The sequence below is a fragment of the Leptosomus discolor genome, chromosome 7 (assembly GCF_034619465.1).
Source record: "Leptosomus discolor isolate bLepDis1 chromosome 7, bLepDis1.hap2, whole genome shotgun sequence".
Classification (NCBI taxonomy): domain Eukaryota; kingdom Metazoa; phylum Chordata; class Aves; order Leptosomiformes; family Leptosomidae; genus Leptosomus; species Leptosomus discolor.
Window position 1 is genome coordinate 3,834,064 of NC_141397.1, and position 15,276 is coordinate 3,849,339.

A 15,276-nucleotide genomic window follows, 5' to 3' on the forward strand; every position below is an offset into this window, starting at 1 on the left:
GACACGAATGAGCCATTTTTCACTTTTCAGTCTGGTTTCCACTCTAACCTAATCATCATTGAAAGGGTGCCCCTTGTGTTAGACAGTGTAAAATCTTATTAAAGAAACAGTCCTCTAATGTGTGGGTGTCTGTGTGGTGGAATATTGCACAATTATATCACACAGACAGGCTGTGTCACGCTAGAGTGTCGAGGTTTAAAGAACAAGCAAGAAGTTACAATAGATGCAGAGAGAAGGCCAGAACGAGAGCAGTGAAGCGTCTGTGAAGAAGAGCTGAGGAAAAGAGTGGGAAGGTGAGGGAGGGACAGTGAAACAGAAGCCCGACACTGTAAAGTCTGACGAGGTGTTCTCTGGACAGCAGCAGCTCACGTTCTGCCTCCTGCTTCTCCTCCAGACTAAAGTCTTTCACTGCATGCTTCCCGCAGCTCTTCCCTCTCCCCATGACACCTGAGGGATGTTGGAGAGACGAGACCTTGGGATACTGCGGTACAAAGGTACTGCATGGTCCAGAAGGCTGCTAGGAAGAGATACCCATCTCTTAAGGCCTATTCCTTCTCCCAGGGCAGTAGTTTCTCAGTTATTTCAGCTCCTATCAGCTGAACTTCACAAGGCTGTGAAACGGGCAGTTGCCTCCTGTGAGGGAGAACATGGCTATCCTATCATTAAAGATTTATTACTGAGCCACAATTTAACAAACGGCTATGAACCACCAGCAGTACGAACCGAACTCATTATCAAAAGGGAAAGGTTTACTGTCCCATTGCTAATTGGCTATAAAATCTGGACTCCTAGAACGAAGTCATTAACAGATGTGATGGATAATTTATAGCGGAGGACTTTAATGGACTCCACACTTTGTCCAATGACAAAGCAGGTTAAGTGGGTGGATGTAAGATTTTTTCCCCACAAACTGCACCTGCAATGTCTTAAGAACAGATTGACTACTTGAGTTGAAGGGTACAGACGTGAAGAACACCTTAGAAAGTGTTTTCATGAACTCTTTTGTCCTTAGGACTGACAGAGTTATGATCTTGCCTTCATGACTAAAATGTCATGCTATGTTTCCAAGAAAAAAACTGCAAGTCAGAATGGTTTATGTTCTTTAACACGGATTTTTAAAATTTTTTTTCAAGGAAACAAAGTTCTTGGATCCCATCTTCCAGGTCAAAGAAATATACAGTTATTTCCATTTCACTTGTAACAGAATATATGTATTTGAGATTATTCATATTTCTGCCTAGCCATGGAAAGACAGATTGAACTCCATAAGACTGTTTTCCAAAAGCCTCAAAACCTGAGTGTAATTTTTTTCAAAAGCCTCAAAACCCGAGAGCAATTGTTAATGCTTAGTTAATTGTTAATGCTTAATTATCTTCTGCATCAGCAGTTCTGTCTCTGGTGAACTAAATACAGGGTTTTGGGTTGATGGATGACTGTTTCATGACTGATGTCCCACTGACAGGGCAGATACAGCGGCACCATAATGCAGAGGCCTAAGGTAGTATTTCAGGCGCAGGGTGACAGGTAGCACGTTCCTAGAGAACACACAGCAGGACAAATACGGCATCTTGTATATATTAAAAGAAAAATCTTAGAAAAGATACAAGCTATGAAACAGCAAAGTATCCTAATATAACAATTTGGGAACGTAAGCCTACTACCATACTAGATTAGAATCTCCTATGGGAAATACATTTATTTCAGCATAAACATTCAACAGAAAGCCTCAACTAAATTTTAACACTCTGCTATTTTTTGTTGCTAAATTTGCATTGCTTCAGGTGAGAATATTGAAAGCAAAACAATAAAGATTTTAAAATATCCTAACACAAGTGGATACAGCAAGTTGTAACTGATGTCTTGGACCCTGTAGACTCTGTTACAACATACAAGACTTTACTATCGCACACATAAGCAATTAAATACAAAATTCCTCGATTCACATTGATACTCCTAGCAGCTGCTGTAAAAGTATTCACTGATACGCAGATATTCCTCTCTAATCCTCCGCATAAGCCTCGTAGCCATGGAGGGCTTTGTAGAGTCAGCACAAATCGATGCATCTCATTTAATTAATGCTAAAGGGGGAAATAATCTCACACTAATAAGGCAGCAGACAAACTATCCTGGACTGGTTGACTGTGCCTAAGGTCTTAACAGTAAACTGACATGAATTAAGGAGGGTAATACGACCTATATAAAAACGCTGCATCTGTCTGCCATGCTACTATGTTTGCCTTCACTACATGCACACAAACACAACCACCGCTCAGCTTATGTGGGTCATGATTCATAATTGCTATATGATGGAGGAAAACTAAATATTGAAGAGCAAACAGTGTAGTGCATAAGCATGACAGTGGCCTGCTTTTGACTTTTTGTGGTGAACATTCCAAGGTACGGTCTAGAGGGACCATGAAGAGACTCTCTTTCGATTTTTCACAAATATACTGAAACGGATTGTTGGCAGACACATGTCATTACCCACAGAGCTCTAGTATGTTGGTGATGACACGGATAAAGCTAGGAAAAACAAGTGCTGCTTTTCTAATCGAAAAAAACCCGCAAACCTCTCACAGTTGATTATCCAGCGAACTATACATTTTTGTATTTCTCCAGTAAAATTACCTATGTAGTACTGAAACAAAGCAGGAACCAGAGAAAGGGCAATTTATATGTCTTCCATTAAGGAAAACAGGTAAACAACAGCTCAGTTACCACTTTTAGCTGACACTACCACATCTGCTGACAACTGTCAGCCGTTAGCTCCTGCCACGCTGCACAGAACTGCTGTGGGTGAAAAATACCAGCGGCAAAGTAGTTCAAAAGGTTGCTGAATGGTGTTAACTCTTCCAACAATAAATTTAGCTCAAATTTGAATCAAATGTTCTCAAAATAAAAACAGAAATATTAGGCATATATAACCCCAAAAAACTCCACAGATAAAAAAGAAAATAAGAAAAAATAGACCAAAAAATACCACTGCAGATGGAATTTAGGTTTATTTTCAGCTGTTAGTTCAGGATTTCTTTTGAAGCAACCATTAAGCTACAGAAAGCTAAGGACCCTCTTCAGAAGGACTCTGCCCTCTGCTCCTCCAGTGTTCTCACCTACTAGTAACAACGGATTTATTTAACTGTATTTTGTCTTTTCCTTTTTTGTCATGGTCACTCCTGTTTTTTTTGAGAAACTTCATTGTAATTAGGACTTCATAACTGCACCCAAAATTTCAAAGAGTACCACAAGAATCCTCTGGCAGGGCTGCTAATTTAAGGCCTGCCTTGCGTCCCTCCCTTCCTTGAGCTCCTTGGTGTCTGTGAAACCGCTAGCTAACTCTTCTCAAACCTTTCGAAAATAAGACGTGTCAAGCAGTAAAAAGAGCTCTGAGGTGCTTCTTTTTCTGCTCCTCTTTACCTTTCCTCTTCCGAGTCAGCCAACTGAGTTGTGGTTACAAGCACACAACATCTCACGGAACAAGCAGCGTATGACTTCTCTGGCACTGCAGAGCAGGTCTCTCTTCTGAGTCCTCCCACTCAGACCAGCATGACTTGCAATACTGACCCGTTTGTGGCCTCATAAATTTTCATGGCAGTATTTACATAAAACTTTTGACAGTCTCGCAATTTGAGTTTCTTGCGGCGTTTTAGTATATCACACAACATATCCCACAATATATTAATAACATCAGCGTGGGCGTAGTTTGTCCCTCTTGTCAGATTTAGAGCATGTTGTCACAGAGGAAGAAGTACAATTATCCCCATTTCCCACCTCATGATTTCATAGCATCAGGACATAACAAAAGTTCAAGTGAAAATTGGACACTGCACAGGAAATGTCTTCCCTTAAATAACAGTCTTGATTTCTCTCCTAATTCAAGATAATTTGCCAAATCCCACAAAAACTGGGATTACATACTATACTTCTTGAAAAAGAAATGACAGACTCATAGGAACTAATAGTAAAGCAGATTTCTGAATAAAGCAGATAACATAGCAGACAAACGTGACTTCTTCTTTGGACCAGTTCCAAAATTAGTGAAAAATTCAGTGTTATCGTTTCCATAGGGAAACAAGCAACTCTGTTAGAATTTACAAAAATAGCCCAAGCTGGCTTGAATTATGAGTCCTGTCAAGTTTAGCTTGAAAAACTAAAAGCAGATTGATGGGAAGCTACAAGGCACTTTTATTTGCTAGCAGGTGGGGTAACTATTGTGATACCACAGAAGTCCCTTGTTGATCTGGCATAAAATAGCTTTTATGTTTGTTCTTCAAAAAAAAAAAACACAAACAGCACACTGAAATCTAGAGATGATGCCAAACTGAAGAACTGTCATACACCAAGGGCATGGAAATAACAAGGAAAACAACATAAATACTGGCAAGATATAAAATAAGATTTAACTGGCAAAACAGCAGTTTATATGTGTTGAGAAAAATAAAACAAATCACGAGAACATAATCCATGAATACAAAGCAGATATTCAGAAAAGGCAGCAAACATATACCGAAATTTGATTGAAATAGCTATATCATTTGCTCTAGCCCCCTTGTATCTGCAAAAGTATGCTAACCTGGAAAAATGCTGAAGGCAGGCAATAAATTAGGCAAGCCCTAGAAATAATCGGTGCTATGTGTATGCCCAATACCCATCAATAATAGATTTTTGTTCTAGAAGAGCTACTGGAAAGCAAACCGTAATTTTAGCGACATATTCCTTAGCATCAGTTTAACACCTTACCATAAAAGTCAGGTTAGATACCTCACTCCCTGTGCACCTGAAATTCCTGCCAAACAATTTTAGGAAGCACAAGGAACGCAGGATTAGTTCAACAGCAATTCCAAGCTTCATCTGCCCATGCACTACACCATTGACCAATCCCAAAAAACAACGGGTTCAGGCTTCCCAACCTACAATAAATACAGTAATAACTCACAAATATTTCCAAAGAGAGCTAAAAAAATACTTCAAATCTTCCACGAGAAAAATGGGATGGGACTGTAAAAAGAACAACCAAAACAAAGCAGTGCTACATCATGTTTTGGGAAGGCTGTCTCTGGAGCCTCTAGTGTTACTAGCACGTAAATGGTAGCCCTGGCTATAGTAGGTATAATAACGATACACCTTTAGTAGCTTTTCTGCTGGATTATTATTCATCGTGGTCACTGCGAGTGTAGGCAACATTCACTGATAAAATCCAGTAGACCAGGAATTGCTATCAAGAAGAGTTATAAGAAGGTAATCAAAGATGGTTGAGAACATCCCTTTTTTTTTTTCCACTTTTTATTTGTCTCATATCTCTCTGGTTCTTGAAATGCCAGGGCTTGAAAGCAGCTACATTCCTCTCATTCTACACAAAGAAAGAGTTCCCACCTCTTTTTGCAGCCCATTACCTATTGCATACAACACCTACAGTTTACTCTTTGATGACAGCTTCTTCCCTTGTGTCTTCCCTTGGCTGTTGACACAAAACCTGACAGACCCCATGCTTCAAGTCAACGAAAACTGACTGGCAGTAGGCCATCAGTCCCCCTGGTTTCCCATGGACTTAAGTTCTTTTATAATTTTCCACTTCTCAAAGATCACTCTGGACTTAATGCCGCAAGAATACAAATTTCTAACATAGTGTCACATACAGTTAAAGTTTAAAACCAAATCAACATAGAAATAAGAAAAACTTTCAGTTCTATATTTTATAAGGGTGTCTTCTGAACAGTTCAGATTGTTCCACGACTCTTTTTCAGCATTCTGAGGAGCTTTCCAGTTCCCTCAGGACAACTACCCAGCCCATGAAGACCTGGGCTCACACGACTGCTGGTCATTAGAGGCAGCCAACGTCTAAAAGCTGCATCTTTTCGTACTACAAAGATGGCAAGTGGTCCTGGTCAGGCTAATCAAGTGGGGCATGGCCCCTTCAGACTGCTCAAAAGAACAAAACTAAATCCTTGCAGAGCTCAACCCAGAGCAAAGAGCTGGGAACAACATTAAAGAACATTCTCAGAGTAGAAACAGAGATTTCCTGCCCCGAATGACTTTGTTTATACAAACTTATCTTTCAGTACGAGTTAACTACAGCAAAAGATGATCTTGAATAAAAATAGACATGGGAGAAAATTCTTCACAAAATTATCTTCCAGCTTTGCTTTGAGTTATAAAGCTCAATGCTCAGTTTTCCATCGAACCACAAAGATAGGTTACAGCTTGGCTTGATACATTCAGTTTCTAATTTATCATAGCTCTAAACAGGAATTAATAGTGCTAATTAAAATCCCCTTAAAGTCATTTAATGTCTTTGATTAGCTATTTTAACTTTATCCATGTAAATAAAAGACATTTCTGTTATCTTAATTTGAATTAGAAAGTACAATGCACATACAAATTAAACTTACATTGACCCTTTAATGGCACTGAGACTAACATCCAGCTTTTCACACCAAGAGCTCAGATAAAATTTTGCACTGCAAGCAGGAAAACCGAACGAACACAAAAACTCCAGTGATGTAAATTAGCACATTTCTGACTCGCTGAAAATCAGAAAGCGCTGTTTTTTATCCTAACACTATAGATGCATCCACTTGAAGAAGGAACACTGCTCCCTCCAGGAGCAACGTGAATACAAAGTCTTTACACATCCTTGTCTTACACATGACAATTACACAGAGAAAGTGTTGTGTGCTGCTGAACTCAGGCCAATGCATGCCTGTTAGGGTGCTGAAGAGCAAACAGTAGAGATAAGGCTACTGAAGGAGATTAAAGCTATCTAAAGAATCTGTGGAAATAATTTCAGCCTTTCCAGAATGGTCCTGTGCTGTCCCTGTTTATTTTTGAGGATCTGACCCCTCTCAATGGCTTTATTCTCAAATCTGTGGGTAGAGTTATCAGGAAAAACGACAAGATTTTATTTTATCTATTAAACTACCCAGCTAGTAATTTACTATGATTTGACTTTCAAATATTGCACTGTAGTAATCAGTAAAAATTAAGTTCACTGTTTTGTGAGTCAGCAAAAATGTGTGCTGGGTTTGAAGGTATCTTGGGATAAAACACAGCCTAAGCAACAAATATTATTCTGCTAATTCTACTTGTACGCGTATTACATTAAATGAAATAAAGCAAATAAGTAAACAGATGAAAGAAAAGAAGTTTCTAAATACCGTGACTGTTGCATCGTGATGTTTCCACAAGCCGATTGTTTTGGTCATAGCATGCCATGGCCTGGTAACGATAGCCTTGTCCACACTCCTTAACGTCTCCTTGTACCTTCATTCCCAGCAATACTTCCAGCTTACCCTCTGGTAAGATACAGTCCGACCAGTTTCCCACAGGCTGAGCGCTGTACTTGTCACACGGACAAAACTGATTCTCGATCAGAGGATACAGCTGAGAATTTTTGCATTTATCCCTTTTCTTACTTTTTCCTAGAAAGAAGAGATAATTATTTTAGAAAGCTTGTATCAGTTTACATCTCCCCCAAAATGTCATTTAGACTTCTGTAACAAGTAATTGCAATCAAATACATACGCCCCAATGTAGTTACATTAATCTTTATTCATTTAGGCTAATGACTTGAATTTCTAAAGTAATGGATGCCCACAGTTTGCACAAAGGCAACATCTTTTAAAACAAAGCCACATATTTATACTTACTTTGGATAAAAGTGCTTGGGGAGTACAGTTTGAAAAAGTTAGCAACTAAACAAATTACCCCTTTCCTCCTATTTCATCAGCAGTGCAGTCCAATAAAAAAACTTGTCTCTGGATAAAACTTTCTCCAGTTTAAGGAAATCACACAAGGAAGCAGCATGCACCCCTGTAACAGTAGTACCTCCTTTCAAAATGTCAAAATCCTTTCATTTCATCACCTGTTACCATACATTTGTTAATAACCACCATTCTTCCCCTCTAACAGAATAAGCTCCTTCCATGAATTTGTTTCTTTTCAAAGCTATTCTCGTTTTTCCTTCCCCAACTGGAGCACAGCCATCCACTCGCCTTCCCCTTCCCATTAAAGCTATTCTTAATCTTCACTTTGGTAAAGTTCGCTCAGTTCTCCTGTCCATACTAGACAGCTCATATACCTGAATGGAGAAGTCTTTGCAAAAGTAGTTTAAAAAATGCTTGTTACTTAGATACTACTGTAAATTGATATTCTGCAGTATTTTCCTCGCTATTCAAAACAAGGCGCTGGACACAACTTTGCACCACCCTTAGTGCTTGTAATTACTACTGCCTTCATTTAGGAAAAATAGAAAGGGACCTGAAGAAAAGTTTATCTTTTAGTATGAAGTTACAACTTCATACCAAAAATACACTTCTCCTCCTCATTTTCAACATAAATAATTATGAATTCACTCCAAGTCAGCTTTACGCATTGGCCTGGGTAACCCATCACCACAGAGAAATCACCACAGCACATATCTCAGCAAGTTCGAAGGGGTAACTCAACTCAGGACAGGGAAGTATCTCAAAGTGTTAATAGTGCGGTAAGATGATCTGTTCTTTCTCGCTTTGCTTCAAAAATAATAAAGAAAAAATGTTAGTCAGGGGTTTTTTTTCCTTTATGGAAGCAAACCTGGCATAAAGTTCAGTGGAGTTATAAGACACAGTGAGCCTTCTTGAAGTTCATGAATTATTCATTGTCCACACGTCTTCTGATTTACAGGGGGATGGAGCAGGGGACAGGGTTTGGATCCTATCACGTTCTTTCTGAGGCTGCTAATCGGCACCCCCCTTAGCTAGCTTTCCTCCACCACAGACAATACAGACTAATCGGCGAATAGTGCTGTGACAGAGGCCAAGTCCCACTCTTGAGGTTTCAGCTATAATTTAGAAGCAGAGCGTGGTTTTCTTCCTCTTCATTTCACGCAGAAGAAATAAAAAAAAAAAACAGAGTAAAAAGAAGTTGAAGAAAATAAATGTTTCAAAGTGGAAGGGTGTCCATCACGTGGAACAAGGAAAAGTTTGTGGCAAGGGGTTGGACACCACTGGAAAAACTTTTTATTCTGTTACATATAACCTCAAGAGGTTTCAAGGGACACAAAGTAAGGGAGTTCTTAGCTGTGTCAAGAAATACGGCAGCAAATTAAGCAATGTATGTGGTGATCTGAGCTGCTGGATGAAGGTAATGGAAGAACGGAGAACACAAAGAACCTGGAGAGCAAACATTCAGCCAGGGCAAGGACTGGCTTAATCATAAATCTGGCATTCAAGACTGCAGCTAAGTTCAAAAGAGGCAAACCAAAGCTTATGAAAAGTGATGATCTACAGCGAGGGGCCGAGAAGCGCTCAGCTGTAATTAAAAATGGACCAAAAAGACCATCTGAGAGGGAAATCCCGGTGTAGCCAAACCCAGAAGTAGGAAGTGGGTTAACAGCTGACCTGTTAAGGAGAGGTGATTGTTGATTGGTCTGTCATTAATTAAAAATAAATACATAAATCCACTTTCACTACCTTTCCTATTCAAAGGTTTTCTATTGGAAGCTCCAGGGGAATTTCAACAAGAGTTTTCTCTTTTTTTCTCAATTACAGTTCAGTGTAAAAAAAAACAAACCAAAGCCAAAGAAAACAGGTCCAATTCAATCCGGTGAGAATTCAATCTGGTTAGACCACGCTGGCTCGGTAAATTTGCGCTCGGAACCATGGGTGCCGAGGAATCAAAACAAATTACAGACCTGCTCCTTAAACTCTTAGCTGAGAAAAGACGCATAAATCCAGAAAATGCAAATAACTGATAGGGTCCGTGTCCACTCTGCTTTTCATTATCTGTTTTCCAAATCTAGTTTCTTGTCCTAGTAGAAATTAACTTGTTTAACCTTATTTGGGGCTGAAAGTGATTTCAGAGTGTCGTGAAGAGAAGCGATTTCCTACCCCAAGACTTCTCTGAGTGCCTGACACTACCTACATCATGTTGAAGACCCCAAGGTCTTTGGCTTTTTACAACACTAAGCCAATCAGTTGGTGTTTGTGAGTTACGTGCTTGTCAACATTCACTAAACTGTCCAATATTCACCTGAAAACTACGTCTATTATAAAGTTGAAGCAAAGTTAAAAGCTTTTGAAAAAATATTTTCATATTTTAAGCTGAAACTCAGAGAAAATTCACAAAAGTGCAACCTCAAAGGTCTGTCTCTTCTGTTTGTTAAAAGGCAGCACAAACAGATAATCTCAAGGACATAATTCTGTACAAACGAGAAACGATAAAGCAGCAACCTTCCTGACCTCTTTGTGCACACAAGCAGGGTACAGAATCAGGGCTTGGAATAAACACGGTATGAAAACTTTTAAAACAGCCATCAATTGTGCCCCTTTCCGTGAAAAGATACCACAGGGCTCCACAAGAATGCAGGTAGAGATTTTTAAATTTTATTTCCACGGACTGGAACAGATTGTCAGTTAATTATGCTGCTTCACATTTTTTCACCTCCCTGGAACTACAGGCAATGCTGACTTGCCTGCCAGGCAAAGAAATGGTCTGCTTTGCAGTTTACTCTGCGATCCATTCAGAAGAAACCCTGGCCTCCTATGTTCTCCCATCTTCTTTCTAGCCACTTCCCCATGATCAAGAGTCTGAGGCATATGGCAGGAGTTTGTTCTCCTGACAGGTTATTTTTTTCGTCCCACCAACAGCATATAGAGCATGACAGGGACATTGGGTCTGCTTTCTGCCACGATGACACACATTGCTTGCTTGTCATAAGGGAATGTCAGAACGATGCAGGTTTTAATCAAAACAGTAGCAATAATTAATAAAAGATGCATTATTTTTCCGGTTACTCTTACCAACGAGAGAGCGTTTTCTTGTCCTGACTCCTCCACAGTCCCCATTACAGGAAGAAAACTTTGACCAGTTCGTAAACTGACAGTCATCTTGGCAGGGAATCTGGCACGTCTGTGTTAAGGATGGTAATGGGCCAGAGTATTTAAGGCACTCGGTGATGTCAGCCTGTCCTCCGTCTTGTCTGCGACAAGTAATTGCTGGAAGCAAAAAGGGATGGAGTTTAAGTCAGCATTTTTTCCATGAATGTCTCTATTCCATTTAGTCAGTCTACAATATTCTACCACAAAATCACATTGAAAGCCCAGAATAGCTGAACAACAACCTAATACTTGCAGTCCATTATACCCTGAATGAATACATTTGACATTCCTTTTTTGAGATTCTGTTTAAATTGCTGTTTATCAGGACTTACCAGAAAAAAAAAAAAGTAATCTTACAGAGAAGTGTAAATATTATAAAGGTTGCAGCACATTATCCACACCTGTTATGCCACTTTTCACATTATCATTTGTCCTACAGATACAGCCTATAACTCAGACACTACAAAACTTTCAATACCTTTTTAAGGAGATGAATGCTGTACAAGCTATAAAGCTTTGTCAGCAGCATGTATTTTGGAATAAGGGACAGACATAAAATTTAGAAACATATCTGAGTTCTGGATACCACTTAAGCACCTACAACAGTATTGCTGCCTAATGTTCTTCGGCAATTTTTAGTCTCGCAAAAGGACAAAGGATGAAGGACATCGCATGTTTGCTAGGGGTGGAGCATCAGTAACAAGGTGGCCATGTCCTGAATAAAAGCTTCTTACTTATAAGAAAAAAAAAAAGTTTCTTAAGAAAACTTCATGTGGCACAAAAGGAAGCAGTTGGAACATAAGGGTTTACAAAGAATCGGGCTGCTTCATCACTATAGTCTTGAACAATGCTCTATTATTGTTTCTCGTGGTATTTTTTTTCACATGGCTGCTTATTTATTATTCTAATCTAAGCCTCAGTAAATCTAACTTTATTTTCTTGCCTCAAACAGCATAAAACTTATTATGCAGTAGTAAGATTGGAAACTTCTAGTCGTTCGTTTACACAATGGGATTATATTTATGCTTCTTGGCATCTGACAACACCCAGTAGATGCAGTGTCTCCTAATGATTGCGAAAGTACTTTGGGTCACCAGTTGTTGCAGTAACTGCTTCTGAACACAACACATCATGCTGTACACACAGGAGGGAATATCTTGGTTTATATACACTCCACTCCATAACTGAAGCACGGCACTTCGACCGTACTGACAATAAATGTTTTATTGGCATGTAAACTGAAAAAGAAAATGTACATTTTACTAACCAAACTATTATGGCATAATCAAGTTCAACTATTGGAGAAAAAGAGGGTTTGAATGCAAAGTTCCAAAATAAAACAGAAAACCGGCTGACTATTTCCTCCTGGAGGAAAACGGAAGAAGAGTTGAGGAAACTTTTTTTTTTTAGATTGCTGTAAGGTAATTGTAAAGGTTTAGCAACCTGTGATTTCTGAAAAAAAAAAAAAAAAAAAGCTTTTTTTTTGTCTGACAGTTCTAAACTGAATTTTTACCTCATGATGACTGGGAAGCTGAGCTTGATGACCCACAGGGTCCTTTTCAAGCCTGTGTGCCTACTAAAACATGTCCAAAGGTCCCAAGTGAGTTGTTTTTTGCTACACGTCTGTGGTAAAACACTGTGAAAGCGAGGGGGGGTTGTTTTTCCAGAGATGTTAAGCAAACATCTTCACTGATCCTTGACTGCCCTTTGGAGCAGGGCTGCCAGCACTGTTTGTAATAGGCTCAGTACTGCATTAAGTTGTGCTTATTGGGGGACCGACCAGCTGCACATTGACTAATACAATTATTCTGTCAAATCCTATTATTATTGGTGTAGTTTACATGAGGAAACCCTTTTTTCCTCAGCTGTAACTGTAGCGATTCAACGAGAAAAATCAAATCTCCAGAAACTGAAAATCCATTCAACAACTGTCTTAAGGACGCGTTCCCTGTACCTACTATGGGGTTTCCAAAATTACACAAGTATTTTGAAAAAACACAAGTCAAAGCAGTATCTTCCAAAACAAGCCTAGGCTTTGGTTTCGGAATCTTGTGTGGTACTCTTCTCTGCTAATAACACACATCGGTTTCCCCGAGGTAAAAACACAGTTCAGACTAGTTCTACCATGTGGAAATCCACAGAGGTCAAAGCTAAATCCTCTGTCTTGAGTTTGACCTTGGCATGTGCATGCATCAGCAAAACTAATTGCATTATCTTCCCTATGTTCTCAGGGAGATAGAGGCCACCATTTTTAGCAATGAAAATTATACCTAGCCACGGGCTAAAAGATGGCCCGCTGATTAACCCAATTTTAATAACCTTCTTCAAAAGTTTAATACGCATTTTAGATACTGCCTCTCCATCTAGTCCTTTGATAGGCCATAAACATCGCCCATTGAGGAACACTCTTTCTAGCTAAACTGAGTTTTTCTAAAGCCAACATTCATTCCCTCATCTTTCTTGGTTATTAAACGTTACTCTGTGGGCAGATATCCACTCTGGGTTTTTCGGGCTCATATTAGTGCATCTAATTTACATCAAACAGACCCAGGTGAGAAGCTCTCCTGAGGATTAACACTTTGGTTTTTTCCAGATTAGCTGTCAGTTGTACTGTAGCAATCAAAGCAGGAAAACTCTTCATTCTTGAGACCTAAATATTTCACCTTAATAACAACACAAATTAGAGGACAGCTTGGCGTGCTAAATCAATTCCTGAATCTTATTTTTCACAGTGCCTGTTCATAACTATTCATATTCCTTCTAGTTGACAAGACCGGGATGATTTGCTCTATATTCAATTTTCCTATTGTTATTCCACAGATTCAAGTACCAATTTGAAAGGTTTATACTCTTTGTGACTGTTGAAGAGTGGGTATTTTTCCCTTACTTAAAGCAGATATTTTGACAACTGTATACATTCCATTAATACATTATTTAGGCCAGGTAAATTCTTACTTGACATCTGAAATTCTCTTCTTCTTAGTGGAGTTACTTTTTCCACTCACAATCTAATTTGGGCAAACTCATCCCCTCCCTCCTTGATCAAACCCATGGTTCTTTAATTATATGCTGTAAAAGTCACTGAGATCAATGATCTACTCACTATACAGAGAAGTGCCTTCAACTACTATAAAACCATGCAGTGCTAGACTAATTATTTTGCCTACACAACCACGCTGTATTTATTACAGACATTAGTGGTAAGTGGAAAGAGCATGGTACTTCTACTACTGAATTAAGTCCCAGTAATCGTTAAGTGAAAACATAAAACAGGAATACGGCTAACAGAAAAACAGAATTTAACATGGAAACCATTCACTTACAAAACTGTTTTGGTATTTAACAATTATTATCTCCCAGAAGAAAGGTGGGAAATAAACGGCAGTCTAAATTTTCTAGACAAGGGACTTTGATGTAATTAAAACCATCTGATAGCATTGTTTCCACCAAGCCACAGTGGACTACAGTCTAACATATTTGTCTAATAACAAAATACTAAGACTGTATTTTAACAAGCGCTGTTATGTGTGGGTTTAGATAAAAACCTTGCCATCATCAGTACACTTCACCGAGATTTCACTGAGATGTGAGACTCAGTGATCCCTACACCTAAAAATTATTTTATAAACGAACGTGCTCTATGTCCTTTGTTTTACCAAACACTTGTGATGCCATTTTTTCAATCATTAAGTACTTTTTAACAACAAAAATACTGTTTCATTTCTAGGAAGGCAAAAATTCTTTCAGCACGCTAACTTTCCTTACAACTACTATCAATGCTGCCCAGGCTATGATTTCTATGTTTATTTTTTCTATGGTTTTTTTTTCTTTTTCCTGTGTGACACAGCAGAGTAGACACTGCACGATGAAATGCTTCTATCACAAGTACCTTAAGCAGGAGGACGAGCCAACAATATTGTGAAAATACAAGCCTGAGCGCTCCTTACACGCCAAAGAGAATAACAAAGTGTTTCTGCAGAACAAAGTTGTCTGGAGATTCTGGCTCTTGTCTTGTCAATAAAAAAAAATACCATCTCAGGTAAATACTGCTCTTGAGCACCGTTGTCCAAATTTTTACTTCAGTACAAAACCCGAAGCTGCCCATCGTCCTTTGCAGGGACTAAACCAGGAACCGGGCAACAGGGCACTCTCATCTGTTCAGTCTTGACGACATTAAAAGAGCGGTTTATAGCTCCATGAAGGAGCAGCACTCGTTCATGATTCTGTCTCCTTTCTTGTGCTTTTAACGAGGGCACAAACCCCCCCCAAGAGCAAATCCCCGTGCCGCCAGGAGCGATGCCCAGAGAGCAAGGCTGCGGTCCCTGCTTAGCCGCAGCGAGGGGAAAGGGCTTGTGACCCCCGGTTCTGCCCCCCGAGCCTCCCCGCGGCTCACACCAGGCCTCCGCGGGTGCTCACGGCCATC

The 15,276-nt window shown here is 39.4% G+C and overlaps 1 protein-coding gene across 1 annotated transcript in view; it reads right to left on the reverse strand.

Annotated features, from left to right (window-relative positions):
* Positions 1–15,276, reverse strand: part of THSD7A (thrombospondin type 1 domain containing 7A) — a 199,314-nt gene that overhangs the window by 34,365 nt on the left and 149,673 nt on the right. Inside the window, exons 13-14 of the mRNA XM_086467984.1 lie at positions 10,776–10,970; positions 7,152–7,415 (exon numbers count right to left, since the gene is read on the reverse strand). Coding sequence (XP_086324110.1) covers positions 7,152–7,415; positions 10,776–10,970 — 459 coding nt within the window. The remainder of the gene's footprint in view (positions 1–7,151; positions 7,416–10,775; positions 10,971–15,276) is intronic.